We start from the raw sequence: 16,552 nt of genomic DNA, 5'->3' as shown, positions 1-16,552 counted from the left end.
ACCGTTAAATAATTTTATATTATACACTTAAAAGTTAGTTTGTTGCAACAACTCGGTATCTGCTTCTCTAATCTGATTATTTTTAAAGAAAATTTAAAAATCAAAATAAAAAACTTTGTTGTTTGAATGTATATCAAGACTAATCTTATAACTTAAAGAGATAATAATTCAATTTTCTAGTATTCAACTAAAATGACTCTGAATAATACTTTACAATTCGTCTGTAAGACGTTGTAAGAAAATAAATTTTCAATATGAAATCATCAAATATTAACTTTAATCAAATAATCAACTATTCATTATAGTGTTATTTTAAACACACAAATCCAACTTTTTAAACGTAATATGCACGGTAAAAATAGGTATTATAATAAAAAGTTGCAGTAATCAAAAGTATAGAATATTCGAAACTTCAACCGATATGTTCTTTTTCTTCTTTGCTTTTTGTTTTTCTTAGTTTTTCCCAATTGACAAAGTCAAAATCAACAATATTGCTGGGTCATATGAAAGGGTCGTGGTTCAAACTCACACGCTAATCTTCCTAATTTTGGACTTCTTGTATCCCCCCATGGACCATTTTCAAGTAGTGGATTTCAAATTTCTTAATTTGAGCAATGAGACTATTAGGCTATGAAAAGTGATAGCATTTTTAACACATGCTAAACGCATTGCCAAATCAGAATTTTACATACCACATAAGCTTTTATCTTAAACACATATACACTTGGATTTTAAGGTGAAAAAAAAAAAACTGAAAAAGAACCGATCAAAAAGCTTGATTTAAAAAAAAAAAAACAAAAAACAAAAAACAAAACAAAAAAATGACCAATCAATAGCCCTTCTTCTTTTTTGTTTTTTCTCTTTCGTGTCTTCAAGCTCCTAGCGAATATTAAAGAAGCGTGAGGCTTAACACCTGGAAAGGAGTGGTGGCGAGTTCATGGCGAGGGAGCTGGCGAGCCACTCCCTTGAGCCTTAGTATTTACAAATTCTCCAACCGTTAACCTCATAAAACTTACTATTATTGTCATTATTTTTTCATTAACTTTTATCTAACAAAAAATTTTAATCAAATATCTTTGATGGTTAACTTTTTTAAGAATCTGAATCAAATAAAAAAGAATTTTTAGTAGAAAGGTAAAAAAAAAATTATATTCATATTTTCTTTTATTAAACCAACAAAATGAATACTTAGATGAATTAAAAATAAGATGATTAATAAGAGAAAAAAAATTCCAAAATAACATTTTTAGTAGGTTAGGTTAGTTTAACTTCTTGAGAGCCGTGTTTAATTAGAGATAATTGTCATATGTGTTAAGCGGAGGCTAGACCGGTGATTTGAGTTCGTGATTATCCAATTTTTTGCGAGGTGACTTTTCTCACTATACTTACCATGAGCGGTATTTTTGTGTAACTGAGATGTCTTATGTGCTTACCTGTGTATTGTGATATTCTGCATTATGTCTTTGTGATTTATGATGGATATTATTATTATGAGCTTATTGAATTAGGACTGGAGGGTCCATCCGAGTTGTGGGGCCGGAGGGTCTCCACTGAGACACATTTACTGGAGGGTCGTATTGAGTTAGCCGCGAGTGGCTAATGTGATGTGTGTCAGTGTGTGGTATTTTGGAGAATTCACTAAGCTTGGTGTTTACCGTATTATGTGTTATGTGTTTCAGATACTTCTCAAGATCACGGGAAGACACTAGCTTGATTGTACACACATCGAAATTATAGTTATGTTTGGGAAGATCCTGGATTTGTGATATATATAGTTTTGGACATGTGTTTTGATGTTTTGATATTTATGGCACGTTTGTGAATTTTGAAATGAGATAAATGTGTTTTAAATTGAAAATTTTGGTTTGAAAATTTACGGTGTTACAATAAACTAAACATCGCAATTAGACATAAACGTCTTTGGCAACTTAACAATCTCTAAAAATATAAACAAGCAACTTAACTTGCATAAAAGTCCTCAAGCATGGCACAAATGAGTCATCAACTCTCTAATCCTCATTGATGAGGTCATCAAGACTTGTACTCCTTATTTGTAAATTTATACCCTTTGTAAACCACTTGAATAGTGGCCTATCGGTGAAACAGTTTAGGGATGTGGATGATATTTCATCTACCCGAGTTTTAATCCGGTTGTTGCTATTTGCTCATGTGGCCATGGAGATTCATTTGGTGTGACTCCATGACATGATGTATATCTTTATGTTCGCATGTGAGATTAGTCGTGGAGTGTGTAAAGCTAATTCGAACACACTCATTAAGGAAACCCTTTTTTCTTAAAAAAAAATTATACCCTTAGTATCAAAACTACTTTTGGGCTTCAATTACTATGATTTTTACCTATTTTGATTGTTAGAGATAAACATATAAGCCAATTCGAATTCTTCATGTGTGGTTCGAAATTGTCACCTTTAGTTAGTACATAATTGCAGATGGGTTAAAGTCGGTTCGTACATTTAAAGTTAACTAACTAAATTAGAATGTTTCGGGGTATTCTAATTTTTCAATTCTTTGTTTGATTATTAGTTGTTGGTGACTTTAATGTCACCTGACATTTAGTGTTATTGGAAGTGACATATGAGCTAATGAGCTTATTATTTGTATACTATATTACATGCTCGGTGAATGTGGAGTACATGCATGTATAAAATCGAATTATAAGCCGATACGATAGAATAGCGGGGGTTAAGGGGGTCATGCCCCCTTGCAAGGTCCTAGGGGCATACCCTTTGGTGGGGTTTGGGGCAGCGCCTCAAAAGATCTTCAGAAATTTGAATTAGTTTCTTTATAGAAAAATCGAATTCAGGTGAGCAATTATGATAAAATTGACAAATCTCATCAATTTGAAAACCATTGATTATGTCATTAAATTCAAGATTCTTTTAACTAATTTAGAAGATTAAATCCTAATCTGTCATGCATATATACGTTCTTTTTTGAGCCATATACATAACCTTCTTCTTAGCTCTTATTTTTCTAAACGAACACAAAACTCTCTGATAATTGGCTTGTGTTTCTGTGTCTAGGGGCAGACGCATGAATACATACTAGGTGTTGCCGAGTTTGAAGTAGATGTTTCCGTTGCAAGAAAAATAGGTAAAAAAATTCGAAATTTTTTCCACCGTACATGAAAAGTAGGTGTTGCCGATGCAACACCAGATACCCTACAAGAACCGCCATTGTTTGTGCCTAGATACACATGTCTCCTTTCGAATTATCTTAGACTGGATTTCCTGTGACCCAGACATTGGGTGAAAATATCAGTTCAAAAAGTTAACTTACACGATCCATAAGAAATCCGGTTTCCACCATCACCATTATATTTCCCCAACATTAATTATTAATAAAAAAATCTAAAACTTGTTTAGCAAGCTGATAAAATTTAGAACGCTTGTAAATTAAAATCGTTGTCATTGGTTCTTGGAACGATTACTGATTACATTTTTTATCTAGACATGTGATGCGTAATCACTTGTTCATTCCATAAGCAGAAACTCCTCAAAGTAAATATATATGTAGAATCTTTGTTCACATAAATTATCTCTGTCACTTTATGTGGATGCTTCCTAGACATTAGTAAATTGACCTTGGTATAGTTTCTTCCTTTTGTTTATCAGAAAGGTTATATATTAGTTTGATATATTCTCATCTACGTATATTTTAATATACTATAAGAAATGAAATTACAATGGGCTTTGGATGCAAGATGTAACATCTAAAATTTCAAAATAAATAAATAAATAAATATATATATATATATATATATATATATATATATATATATATATATATATATATATAAAAGTATTGAATTTGCTGAATCATAGCAAAATCCAATCGATAAATAATCAATTTGGTAAAAATATAGTCCAAGTGTCTAATGTTGGTGATTTTAGTGTCATCATGTCATTTTAAGTACTCAAACTAACATGTGAGCTAAAGAGTTTCATAATTTGTACTCTGATATATGTACGGGGTTGTGCAGAGTGCACAAATATATAAGATCGAATTAGAAGCCGGTTCGACGACTAGTCAGGGTCCGGGGTTTCCAAAGGGGCAGCGCCCCTAGCAAGGTCCAAGGGGCACCGAATTTTACATATGGGTACATAGAAGTAATTCAAATTCTTGAGGGTAATTATGGTAAACTAACGAAACTCGTTAGTTTTGTTAACCCTAAATCCTCATTAAAATCCGAATTACCTTAACTTGCTACCAAAGGAACTTATAACGGCCCAACCCTAATGAAACCCTAATATTGTTTATTATATAAACGACTCTTCTTTTCATAAGAGAGACACGAATTTTAGCTCTCGTTTTCATCATACTCTTACAGAATCTCTCTAGCAAATTGGCTTACGATTTCTGTGCCTAGAATCGTAAGTGTCCACTTGGATTATTCTAGCCTGAATTTCTTGCAACCCAGGCATAGGGTAGAAATATTAGTTCGGAAAATATACTCACGATCCAAGTTGGTATCCAGATCTTCACCACAAACCCTAGTTTTTCTAACATGTAAAAATTATGTGGTTTGGTTGTGGGACTTGGGAGTGTGCAAACATTGTCATAAGTTGTAGGTACAAAGGGTGAATATATGAGTCAAGTGGAAAATGCTTATTTATTTTATGTGTATTTGTTTTTATGTTGCAAAATAGATTTGTTACTGTTTTGTGCAACCATATTTAATTATATTACTAATTTCTATATGCATAAATTGGTAACGTTTTTTGTAACACCTTCAAACATTTGTAGATAATCATGTCAAAAGCGAACTTGATATATATAAATTGATCAAAAAAAATAAACAAGATTTTATGTTTTATAGAAAACATAACGAACATATTAAGCTAACTGAAAATACGGTTTACAATAATTTAATAACGTGATAAATCGTATCCCAATTTTACAGCTCCAATAAACTTATAAAAACAAGGCATATGATTTTCAGCGCATGGCCCGGACCATGATTAGCAACAATTATATTGAATATGAATCTGAAAATTATATTAATATAATTATAATATTTTTTTAATAAAAAAATACTGTTTAAATGTTTATAAATCTTTTAAAATATAACTGAACCAGTATTTGGAGTGTCGTAGGAAATAGACATTTTTCCGTGCTTAAATTGTCATTCACTCGTTCTCACTCCTCCCTTCACTTTCTACAATCCCGAACAAACCGCGTTTGCATAGTCACACACCTCCACACATACACGCACAAACACCATGAAACCAGCACTTCCATGGCGGATTCCCTCCTCGCTCTCTTCTCTCTAGCCTTCTTTCTTTTTCTCAATTTCCCTTCCATCTCCTCACTTCCAACTGTATCAATTTCCCACATCAATTCCAACCAAACCCTCATTTGTGCGTTAACTAAATCCCCTACCCAACAACGAACCCGCCTCAATTGCACCACTACTAGCTCCCCCGACGGATTTCAACTTCCGATCAACGAAGGAAACAGGTATCCCTTCGTTGGAATCGTGGGTGGAGCTGGATTCCTCTGTGCATTAAGCTCGCCGTTCTCGAATCCATCGACAACACCCACTTCGTTTCTAGTTTGCTGGAGGTTTCTCAACAATGGAAGTACGGTGTATAAGAGGGTTTACCTTGGCCCATCTCTCCAAGACATTGATTCCGGTGACTCTCATGTTTGCGGGATTGTTAGTGCCACCAATCAGCTCCTGTGTTGGCAATGGGATCAATTCAATGACGATTCCAACGTCAATCGATCTCAATTCCGATCCAGTGTTACAGTTGGGGAGAATTACGTTTGTGGGTTCTCTGAATTTGGAGAAATAAGGTGCGTAGGAAGTAGCAGTAATACTTTCAACATCACTAACAGTTCTCCGGTGGGTAATTACAGTGTGATTTCCGCCGGATATAATCGTGTTTGTGCCGTTAATTCCACTGGTGGTTTAGATTGTTGGGGAGACGCTATGATTTCGAAACCAAATGGTGTGTTCAAATCAGTTTCCATGGGAGATAATCGATTTTGTGCAATCAGGGATAATGGAACAGTGATTTGTTGGGGCGGAAATGGTTTCAGTTTGCCGGAAAATCTACGACAGGTTTCTTTCGAAGCATTGCAGGCAAATCGCGGTATTTTTTGTGGGATTTTGACTTCGAATTATTCGCTCTACTGTTGGGGGAATGAATCTTTGAACTCAAATTCTATTATTTTCACAGACGTGATTCCAGGTTTATGCACAACCACATGCAATTGTGGTACAATTCCAAACTACGGATCATTTTGCAGCAGAACATTGATGATTTGCAAGCCGTGTGTTTACAATCAAGACCCGCCGGAATCAGTCCCACCACCTGTCCCGCCACCACTTCCACCACCGCGCAAAAGTGGTTGGAGTACCAAAATGGTTGCCTTCTTGGTGGTTGGAATCATCGGTTGCTCATCAATCCTCGCTGTTCTTATCTTTCTCATCTTCAGGTTCTGCAAATCAAACGAAGGAAGCCGGGTCCACGATTCCGGACCAATGGAAGACATCCAAATCGCATCACAACTTCAAACTTCAAACCGAATTCTCGTAAAGAAATTGTCACATTTAATTAGTACAGGAAACGCAAATCACTTGGAAGAATTCACTTTACAAACAATCATCAATGCAACGGACAATTTCTCCGATGAAAACCGAATCGGGATCGGAAGTTTCGGTTCGGTCTACCGCGCCATATTACCCAACGGTCAAAAAGTTGCCGTCAAACGGGCCGAGTCAACGTCCTCCTCCTCCCTTCCTGGGGGGACAAAAAAGCGCCAAGAAGATACAGACAACGCGTTTGTAAACGAGCTCGAGTTTCTCTCGCGTGTTAACCACAAAAACCTAGTCCAATTACTAGGATTTTGTGAAGAAAACAACGAACTGGTGTTAGTATACGAATTCATGGAAAAAGGTAGCCTTCACGAACATTTACACGAGTTTTTTAGCTCGGATATAATGTCATGGCCCGCCCGGATCAAATTGGCATTAGACGCGGCCCGCGGAGTAGAGTATCTTCATGTTTACGCGGAACCACCGATCATACATCGTGACATTAAGTCCTCCAACATCTTGCTTGATGGTGATTGGACCGGAAAAGTATCGGATTTCGGACTGTCGCTAATGGGCCCACCAGATGACGGGTCGCACCTATCGTTACGGGCAGCGGGTACGGTTGGGTACATGGACCCGGAGTATTATAAGTTTGAGCAGTTGAATGCTAAGAGTGATGTTTATAGTTTTGGAGTTGTTTTGTTGGAACTGTTATCTGGGCTTCGTGCGATTCACAAGAATGAGGCGGGAGAGAGGAGGAATGTAGTTGATGTGGTGGTACCGTATATTGTGCATGAGGAGATGCATCGAATTTTGGATCATAAAGTTCCCCCGCCTACGCCTTTTGAAATTGAGGCGGTGAAATATGTTGGATATTTAGCAGTTGATTGTGTGACTTTGGAGGGTAGAGATCGACCGTGTATGAGTGAAGTTGTTTCGTGTTTGGAGAGGGCGTTAACGGCTTGTTTGACGGTACCGTCTTTTTCTCATAGCTCAAATAGCTCTTCTGCGTGAATTACAGTCCGTTTAATGACATAATTACAGTCCGTCTTTTTCGAATCTTATAATATTTACAATTTAAAGAGGAAAAAAGATAGCAATGGGAATGTGATAAATTGGAGTTGGTTTTCATAAACTTTTAGATAATATTTTTCAAACTTTTTTTTTGTAGCATTTTGTTAAGTTTTTATAGATTCAATTATTGATTGAATTATTTATATGGTTGTATTGATTGATTATTCAACTTCCTATTTTCTTTATTAAAAATTGATTATTTTGATTATTCAACTTCCTATTTTCTTTATTAAAAACTGATTATTGTTACATTATAAATTAGGGTCACAATTAAATTTTATAAATATTACAAACTAAAATTTATTATTGTTACTTTAAGTGAGGACGATGACCATTCTTCTTGTGTTGGAATGTCAAATTCTTAGTGTTGGCATTTTGAGAATTGGAGTGTGAGATAATATATTAAAAGCTCTGAAAATAGCGATGGCTTATATTTTTTTACATCAACAAATTACATGTTATAAACTTATAATAGAAAATATTAATCATAAAAAAAATGAAGACAGTTATATAAAAGGGTGCTGTGACATCCCATCCCATACACATCTTTAGTAAAATAGGGGTGTTTTTTTAACCTAAACATATATAAAAATATGTTATTATGTCCAAGGTTTTACCCACAAACGACTCGAAGTATGATGTGGCGTAGGTTGTATTGGATGTATCGCCCGGATTTGCATGGCAGGTCAAAGATATCAACGTGGATTGAAAAAGAAGATCACCCTCGATCGACTCTTGAGGTCAATGAAATCGAGAAAGTCTAATAATTTGAAATCAAGGGTTGACTTCTCGACGCTCCCCCTCCATTATCACATGCTTTCTAGAACATGGGTTTTGCACAACTATTTGCGTATTATTAGTGCATAATTTATTTATTCTTGATTATATTAAAATTATAATACACGTAGATGCAATTACTTGTGGTATATATACTATATTTCACGCTAATTAGTTATTTTATAATATTAATTCAAATTTTGTTTTATAATAATAGATTCTGCATCGGCAGATATCCAACCAAATTTCATAAAACTCATACCAAAATCAAACCAGTTAGTTTTTAGAATATTGGATAGAACTCGTTGGACCAACAACAATGTTTTTTATTCTTTAAGTTTTAGAACATCCATTAAACCGAATATGCCTTGACTATTCGGTTTAATATGCCTTTAGTAAAACATTGGAAAGAAACTTAAGAAAGTATTCTTTAATATGCCTTGAGAATGTAGAAAAATCTTTGAGATTTGTTTTTCCATTAGGTAATGTAAACAGTTTTCCGTTCTCTTTTTTCTATTCAAAAGAATGAAGTTGTGATTTTTAATAAATAAGACATAAAGTTTCAATACTTTACAAAAAGTCTTTTTTTTAAACAACGACACATTGATTATGAAATTGTTGATCATCTCAAGGATTTTGTTTAGAATTGAGAAATTTTATAATTTTCAGATTTGTAATGCTTTGAATAGACGGATAAATATATTTTGCACGTTTGTTTGTATATATATTTTTGTTTGTTAAGCTAAACTTACTTCGTTTGGTTTGTTTTACAAATATGTAGCCCAAAACACAACTTTGAGATAAAACTCCAAACTTGATATTCAAACTAAATGCAATCTTTCATTCCCGGATAGAAGTGAAACAGAATCTAAATAAAAGTCCAACAAAATTCCACCAAGAAAAACTCAACATTCCCATGGGGTTAAAGCAAATTTAAGGAGGGGCACAATCGTCATAAAATATCTATTGCTGGGTTTCAACTTTCTTCTTCTGCCACAGCCTATCAAGTGCACTATCAGCATCTCCCTACACAAACAAAACAATTAAAAAATGTCAATAAAACATGTTCGCAGAGATTAAGTCATTTGCTATAAAGCCTAAAAGACGAAACTAACCTGGGCACGGACAAAACCACAGAGGGCAAATGTGGAAAACTGACCAGTATATCGGCCACTTTCATCCAAATGCCCTACGTTGATTTGGACTGAAGCATGATCTTTTGAGGTAATTAGCCTGTTTGTAGCAGAGCTGGAAAAGAAAAAAAGAAATTGAGCTGATTTTTCATAATTTGTTACTTTTCTAATGCAAAATATACATGTTAAAAAACATACCATTTCCTTGGGATATAAAGATCCATGTTCTGACCCTCTTCGTTCTGCATCTTTGCAAGTTCTTATGACAACTGTAAAATCAAGAAACAAAAATAATGACAAAAATAAGAGGCCACAATTAGCTAAAAAGTTAAGGATTATCCCTATATAATTCAGTATAATGACCAAACTCTTGTTATTAACTTTTAAGTTCAAAGTTTATGAAGTAAGTTCACACAACAAACATACAAAAAATCAAACTTTTACAAAGAATAGCAAGCAAAATAAGTTAATGATCCAAGCTAGCTGAACGAAAAACAGATCAAATTTGATATAAAAAAGCTTGCAATTATATGTAATGTGTGAGGCAAAAACCTAGAAATATTGCACAAATAATCCAACAGGATAACATGTACACCGTATGAACTCCATACAAGGAGACTCCGGCATTGCTAAGGAATACGATCTATTAAACAAGAACAATTTTATAATTCCAAACCTATTTCTTAAAAAATAGAAAATCGATGAAACCTATACATTTCTAGTCGGTATTATCAGCAAATTTTTTTCGCTAGCTAAATCAATCATATCAATTATGAACTGAAAATTACAAATCACTTTACACATATTATTGAGAGTGAGGGTCTAATCGGAAAGAAGCCAGTGCTAGAGCGCATTTCGGAAACATAGGTTTTACAAGAAAAATAACAGTTTCGAACGGAATTCAATTGAACAATGTAAAATGGAGAATAACAACAGTATAGTTTTATGATATACATTAGAGGACGATGGAGGAATACAACACAAACCTACGATGAAGATGGTTTAGTCCGGCTGTGAGCTGCGTAACGATGAGGCGTCTGGCTTAAAGGATATGAAAACCCTAATTGCGTTCCTTTATATAGTTGTATGCGGAGGCTAAAATTATCATATCCCTAATCAGTTTGGTCCTTACACTATTTCTTATATTCAATTGGACCCCTTCAAGGATTCTTTTTTGACATTTAAATTCACCAAATATATTTGGAAAAAAAAATGCATGGGTTATTTTTGTAGAATAACAACCATCTTATATGATCTTTAAAGTCATGACTCATGAAGAAACTTTTTATACACAATAGATATTATATCATCAACATTCCACAAACATTTGTTGAATATCAAATCATTGTCAAAAATCGCATCATCAGCAAACATTATATAATCATTAATAATATATCATAATAATATGAACCTTACGTCAATGAATATGCATGTGATATTCTTCCACCCCAAGTTAACCTCACAACTCTACTAATTGCTATCCAAACTCATCAATTACTGCATTAGAGAATAGACATACATACACGTCCATGAGGGATGAATAAACATTAATTGAAACCCAAATGATAAAAATATCGCATGTAATGGTCATGGAAATCTATGATCCTTAAACTTTGACTTGGTATAAAAAGTAGTTAATAAGCTAGCTTTTTAAAAAACTAATTAAATTATCTTTTCAGAAGCCTTTTTAAAAATTTCAAAATATATCCTTAACTAATTATAAAAAATATATTTTCTAAATGTCTTTTTATGTCATTTTATATCTTTCAGTTAGTTTATCAGCTAATTTTTACTAAACGTTATTTTTTGTCAGCTAGCTTATAAGCTAGTAGCTAACTTTTCAGCTATCGGCTACTTTTTCAGCTACTAGCTAGCTTTTCAACTAGTCTGTCAAATATAGCCTAATATTGAGAAGAAGCCCAGTGAAAACTGGTTAAAAATGGCATATTAATAATCACAATCATGTCAGTAAAAAAAATTTACGTAAATGGTGTCGAAGTAAACATAATATGCCACCTATAACTAGTTTCGTCGATTCTCTTGGTTTCGATCTTAAGATTATGATTATTAATATATAAATTTTTGAAAATTAAAGCTAGAAGCAATGCTTGGTTCGCTAACGAAAAAATCAATTGGACTTTGAAATTAGGATTATGTTTTAGTTAAGGTTTTTTTGATCATGTTTTATTTTTACTTTTGTGTTTTTCATTAAAGTTTAACAAAAGAAAAGTAATTTATTAATACAAAACATATATTTATGTTCATAATTTAATTTTTAGTCTCCATGGTTGAAGTACAAATTTTAATACCGAGGATCCAAGGTTTCATGTCTAAAAATATTATTAGTGATCCGTGATTTACTACCATTTTGATGGACAAAGGTGTGTTTGACAGGTACCACTAAAAAAAACTGTATATTAATTACTTTAAATTTTAACAAAATTAATAAAACTTATACATAAAACATTATGCTTTTAGTTGTTCGATTTGGGTTTCAGTTTTTATGTAAAGAACAATGACACCAAACCTCTTGACTTTTGTAACAACCAAAAACCAAATAATGGTTTTTGGTTCCGAATCTTCAATTTTGTTTTTACTCGCACTAAACAAACTTTCCCCCAAATTTGTTATCCCCAATTTACGACCCCCAAAAGCCAGCCACTATAGAATCACAATTATCCCTCATATGGATTTTATGGGACATTAAGGGATTCTCTTTGTAGTAATATTTATTGTTAAAATCAACCTCATACACTTTGGGAATTAAAAAGGGATGCTATATTGATGTTCTTTATAACTGGGCACCTATGAACAAATTAACAACTTAAACTCTAAAACATTTGATAACAATATGAATTATAATAAATACACATAAAAACAAAACATCTCAGTTTCTTTCTATCATATCCCCCACTCGACCCTTATGCAATTTGAGCTATCTCCAGCAAAATTTTGTGCAGTGACTGTGGTTTAGAGAAGAAAGGGCAATGATCACTACCCTTGATCTTGAAAACACCTTCTGGTGGATTTTCTCTTACAAGCTTTTCTTGAATATCTGGTGAAAGGGCATGATCATCAAGTGTTTGAACATAAAACCTACGCCCCTTTCCATATTTCTCTTTTGATAGTGACAGGTTCTGCATTATGGGTCCCAGTGGGATCGGTCTCACTGAAACCATAGCCAGAGCTATATCCTGCAATCACTCATAATCCATCAATTTATAATTCTTATATCAGGTTTCATGAATCATCAAGAATGCATAAATGGGAGTGGAAGATTACTTTTGCAGGCGACTGATTGAAATACAATCCACGCATTTGTTGCTTCTCAAACATGAATCCAGTTGCTGGATTGTCTTTCCCATTTCCATGTATCAAGAACTTGGATTCCTTCATAAACAGCTCTGCAGATCCAAGCTGCGAAAAGAGAATTTATATACTACATGACTTAATCCAATAAGCTGTTTTTAAGTGAATGCATACCTCTTCAGCAAAAACATCAAAGGGTTTTTGTCCATCGGCTACCATTGTCCCACATAAAAAGATTGCTTTAGAAATCTTATCTTGAAAATGCTCTAACGCATACGAAACACAAGCACCTCCACTACTATGTCCCACTAAAATTACCTACATATGTTAACAAATAAACAAACGTATATAAAAAACAATCATGTAATGTAATGATGTTAAAAGTAAAAGAGGTAGAATAGAAATATGTTTTACCTTTTCATCTTCGGGTAAATTTTGCAAATAATCAGTTAGTGGTTTTGAATAGTCCTCAAGTGTAGTGACATTGTTTGTGTCCTTCAAATCAATACCGGATCCAGTAAGATCTAATGCAGTAGGAAGCATTCCAGATTCTTCTAGAAGAGCAATGGTTTTATACCAACACCATGCTCCAAATCCTTCTCCATGTATCAAAACAATTTTTTTCGTTTCAAGATTCTCCAAGAATTCTGGTGACTGAATATAAAAAAGTGTTAATTTCAAGAAATAGCTACATACTTTCACTTATTACACCATTGTAGTTTGAAAGATCTACCTAATTATAGAAATGTAGTTTGGAGAATATTTAAAATACAAATGTCCTGATAAGACACTAAATGAAAGTACAATGTTGTAATTGGGTAGAGTTTTTCAAGTACAATGTTATGGATCATTTACAAACTGATTTCACCATTAGTGCAGAAAATGTACTTATACAGAAATTTAAGAACCGATTTACAGTTTTCCTTTTGGAGATATAAATTATTTCATTTATGATTTTGCACCAAAAACTAAAAGGTTATATCAATGCTCATAAACATCAAGCAGTGTCCCATACTTCCAAATCACACACAACAACAACAGAGAACATATACAATAGATGGAAATTGAATGGTAAATTCAATGAAGTTATGAGCTTATGGTATTAACAAGTCCTATTGTAATCATGTATCTCAGATTCTACTCATCCCTTCTCAACACATCATAAATTTAGCCATTATCTTGAAACAAAATTGTTAGATATATAGAAGTTTCCCTTTGAGAAAAAACACAAAAAGCTTAAAAGTTGCTTCGAAGGCAAAACCGGTATGAATGCATAGCTAAAAGAACAAAGGAGCAACCCAATAGAAATAGTCAACGCTGCAGAAAGGCTATATGATTATCAAGATACTACTAAAGAAAAAGAAAAAGCTCTTTTTTAGGCTATTGAATTCTTCAAACAAATCAAATTAACTTTTTCCCTCACGCCTTTTCAGAAAAATTAAACATATTAAATAAGCAAAGTAAACCCACTAAAGAAAAAAAGCAAAAGGATATAAATGAAGTGACCTGTTTTTGCTGTTTGGGGTTAGTCAAGGTCGGATCCGAGATGGGGTTATTGCGGCGGCGAGAACTGGTGGATCCAATTCGTCTAGACAAAGAACCATCGAATCGCTGAGACGATTGATGGTGTTGAATTGCAAGAGACAAAGCTTGCATGTGTAATAACTCCTCATCTGATTGCAATTTCCTCTGTGATCGATTCCCCCCACCGAATCTCCTACTACCCTTTGACCCGTTACTATTGTTCTTCGTCTTGCAACTAAATCGATTACCCATTTCTTGCCAGTGGAAAATAGGGGAATAACAGAATACAGATTTTGAGATTAGAGGAATTTGGGGATGTCGGTTGCGTATAAAACCAAATTATGAGAGCTGGAGCTCATGTATTACCTGTATAGTTGAGTGTTTTTATCTAGGGTGCACAGAGGCAGAGAGAGATTAGGTGAAAGTACAGTGAGACTTTAATGGGATTATCAATCGAAAAAAAGGCCCACGCAAGGAGCTGAATTTGCGACCCAATTAATTGTTGATTTTCACCGTCTTCTCTGGATTTTAGCTCTTGTGGGGCACGCTCTTTTGTTTTGAACCTGTGAAAACGTGTTCCGCCGAAAAGGAGAATCTCATCGCTACTTTACTTCATTACAATTTGCAACTTACAAAATCAAAGATCAGAGGAAATGAAGTTCTCAAAATTAGAATACAGATCTTTACCAAAATTAGCTGAAACTTGGTAATAAGTTTTGACTTTCCTATCGTAACAAATTCTATTGTAACAAATGAAAATCCTTTTACATTTGTCGTTTTCTCAAAACTTTTGTCATATCAGATTTTGAATTACCTAAATTCTATATATCATGATGTTTTTATTTTTATTAATAAAAAATTAATTAATTCCACTAATTAATATATCTATTATATATAAAGTATTTATTGTATTAAATATATAAATCAACATTATAATTATTGAAACATTTATTATTGATGCTAAAATAAATTAAATATTTTTCTATATTTTATTCTACTCATCATCTTATCAGAACAAATTTTGATATACGTAACATTTAATGAAATTAATAATAATTTAATCAACTTGTCACCATTTCATATGGACAAAAGGATAATAAAAAAAATATATAAGAATATTTAATTTCTCTTAAGATAAATATATTTTTCTCCATAAAATAAATATAATGGTAAATAGTTTGTGTTTTTCTAACACAAAAAAATATTTATTATAATTTTTTTTATTACATGAATTAAAATAATGAAATTTTATAAAACATTATTGTCAAAACTGAGATATACTAATAAATTTAGTGGTGTGTTCTAGGATTTTAAATTTTCTATAACTAATTCATTTTTAATATTTAAACTTTGAGATGATTTAGATAATCTATGAAGTAAAAAATGGGGTAAATAATGTTTCATTTCCAACTCTACTTCATTTTTTACCCAAAAAATCATATTCCTAGTATATTTAATTCTTCTAACTTACATAGATTGTTATACATACCCTTTATACTAATTTGGTTTTAACAGATATATAATTTATATTTTTTTCATTACAATAATATTAAATAAATAAGATTATATTTATAACACTTATAAACTTTTGTAAAATACGTTATTGTTTTTTTTTTAAATTTTAATATGTATTTAGCTTTTTATATGAATTTGATGAGCAAAAAATAAACTATATATTTATAATTAATTAATATAATTTAATATATAACAAAATATTCTAAGTATTAAATATTACATTTAAATTATATTTAGTAAGTAAAAATAAACTAAAAATGTATAAATATATAAACATAGGGATTAAAACCGACAACGCAAAGTTCATCGTCATTTTGGGAGAAATGAATAATATAACACCATATTTTGTGTAGTACTATTCATATCCCCCAAATGGGGGAATACATGAGGGGGGATACCGGAAATAGCCAAAAAAATAGGAAGTATTTTCAAAATTTAGACATGAAAATGGACATTCTCGGGTATAGACATGCATTCCGCGGAGGTAGCTCTGTGGAGCTCCGCGGAATGGCAAAATCGTAATTAAATCAACATATAAAAAAAACTCAAGATTCATTCCGCGGAGCTCCGCGGAGGTAGCTCCGAGGAATCGATCTTGAGTTTTTTTTTTTCTGGATCGATTCTTCGGGGTTTATATTTATTCACCAACTAATTA

The 16,552-nt window shown here is 32.8% G+C and overlaps 3 protein-coding genes across 4 annotated transcripts; 1 reads left to right on the top strand and 2 right to left on the bottom strand.

Moving 5' to 3' along the window:
• Positions 1 to 5,123: 5,123 nt before the first annotated feature.
• Positions 5,124 to 7,700, top strand: LOC111913492 (serine/threonine-protein kinase-like protein CCR4). Its single transcript, XM_023909194.3, has one exon. It carries the CDS (start codon positions 5,261 to 5,263, stop codon positions 7,577 to 7,579), a length of 2,319 nt encoding a protein of 772 aa, XP_023764962.1. The 5' UTR covers positions 5,124 to 5,260; the 3' UTR covers positions 7,580 to 7,700.
• Positions 7,701 to 9,230: 1,530 nt separating this feature from the next.
• LOC111913491 (40S ribosomal protein S21-2) lies at positions 9,231 to 10,624 on the bottom strand. Of its 2 annotated transcripts, none has more exons than XM_023909192.3 (4): positions 10,536 to 10,624; positions 9,748 to 9,818; positions 9,532 to 9,664; positions 9,231 to 9,442 (listed from the first exon to the last, which is right to left on the bottom strand). In XM_023909192.3, the coding sequence occupies exons 2-4, from the start codon at positions 9,795 to 9,797 to the stop codon at positions 9,380 to 9,382; spliced, it is 246 nt and encodes an 81-aa protein (XP_023764960.1). In that variant the 5' UTR covers positions 9,798 to 9,818; positions 10,536 to 10,624; the 3' UTR covers positions 9,231 to 9,379. The 2 variants fall into 2 exon arrangements, with proteins under 2 accessions (XP_023764960.1, XP_023764961.1); XM_023909193.3 differs by having other exon boundaries at positions 10,540 to 10,582.
• Positions 10,625 to 12,304: 1,680 nt separating this feature from the next.
• Positions 12,305 to 14,956, bottom strand: LOC111913489 (putative methylesterase 12, chloroplastic). Its single transcript, XM_023909191.3, has 5 exons — positions 14,365 to 14,956; positions 13,273 to 13,512; positions 13,033 to 13,176; positions 12,832 to 12,966; positions 12,305 to 12,743 (listed from the first exon to the last, which is right to left on the bottom strand). Exons 1-5 carry the CDS (start codon positions 14,632 to 14,634, stop codon positions 12,471 to 12,473), a joined length of 1,062 nt encoding a protein of 353 aa, XP_023764959.1. The 5' UTR covers positions 14,635 to 14,956; the 3' UTR covers positions 12,305 to 12,470.
• Positions 14,957 to 16,552: the final 1,596 nt, after the last annotated feature.

Source organism: Lactuca sativa, chromosome 1 (genome assembly GCF_002870075.4).
Source record: "Lactuca sativa cultivar Salinas chromosome 1, Lsat_Salinas_v11, whole genome shotgun sequence".
In the NCBI taxonomy this organism is placed as follows: domain Eukaryota; kingdom Viridiplantae; phylum Streptophyta; class Magnoliopsida; order Asterales; family Asteraceae; genus Lactuca; species Lactuca sativa.
This window is presented reverse-complemented; position numbering and strand designations above follow the sequence as displayed.

Bases quoted from the DNA above. Each gene is read 5' to 3' on its own strand.
- LOC111913491 (XM_023909192.3), bottom strand. From the start codon at position 9,797: ATGCAGAACGAAGAGGGTCAGAACATGGATCTTTATATCCCAAGGAAA. The intron at 9,665-9,747 runs GTATGTTTTTTA...TTTCTTTTCCAG, and splicing joins CTTTATATCCCAAGGAAATG to CTCTGCTACAAACAGGCTAA. The intron at 9,443-9,531 runs GTTAGTTTCGTC...TTGTTTGTGTAG, and splicing joins GTGGTTTTGTCCGTGCCCAG to GGAGATGCTGATAGTGCACT.
- LOC111913492 (XM_023909194.3), top strand. From the start codon at position 5,261: ATGGCGGATTCCCTCCTCGCTCTCTTCTCTCTAGCCTTCTTTCTTTTT.
- LOC111913489 (XM_023909191.3), bottom strand. From the start codon at position 14,634: ATGGGTAATCGATTTAGTTGCAAGACGAAGAACAATAGTAACGGGTCA. The intron at 13,177-13,272 runs GTAAAACATATT...TAACATATGTAG, and splicing joins ATTTACCCGAAGATGAAAAG to GTAATTTTAGTGGGACATAG. The intron at 12,744-12,831 runs GTAATCTTCCAC...GAGTGATTGCAG, and splicing joins TCAATCAGTCGCCTGCAAAA to GATATAGCTCTGGCTATGGT.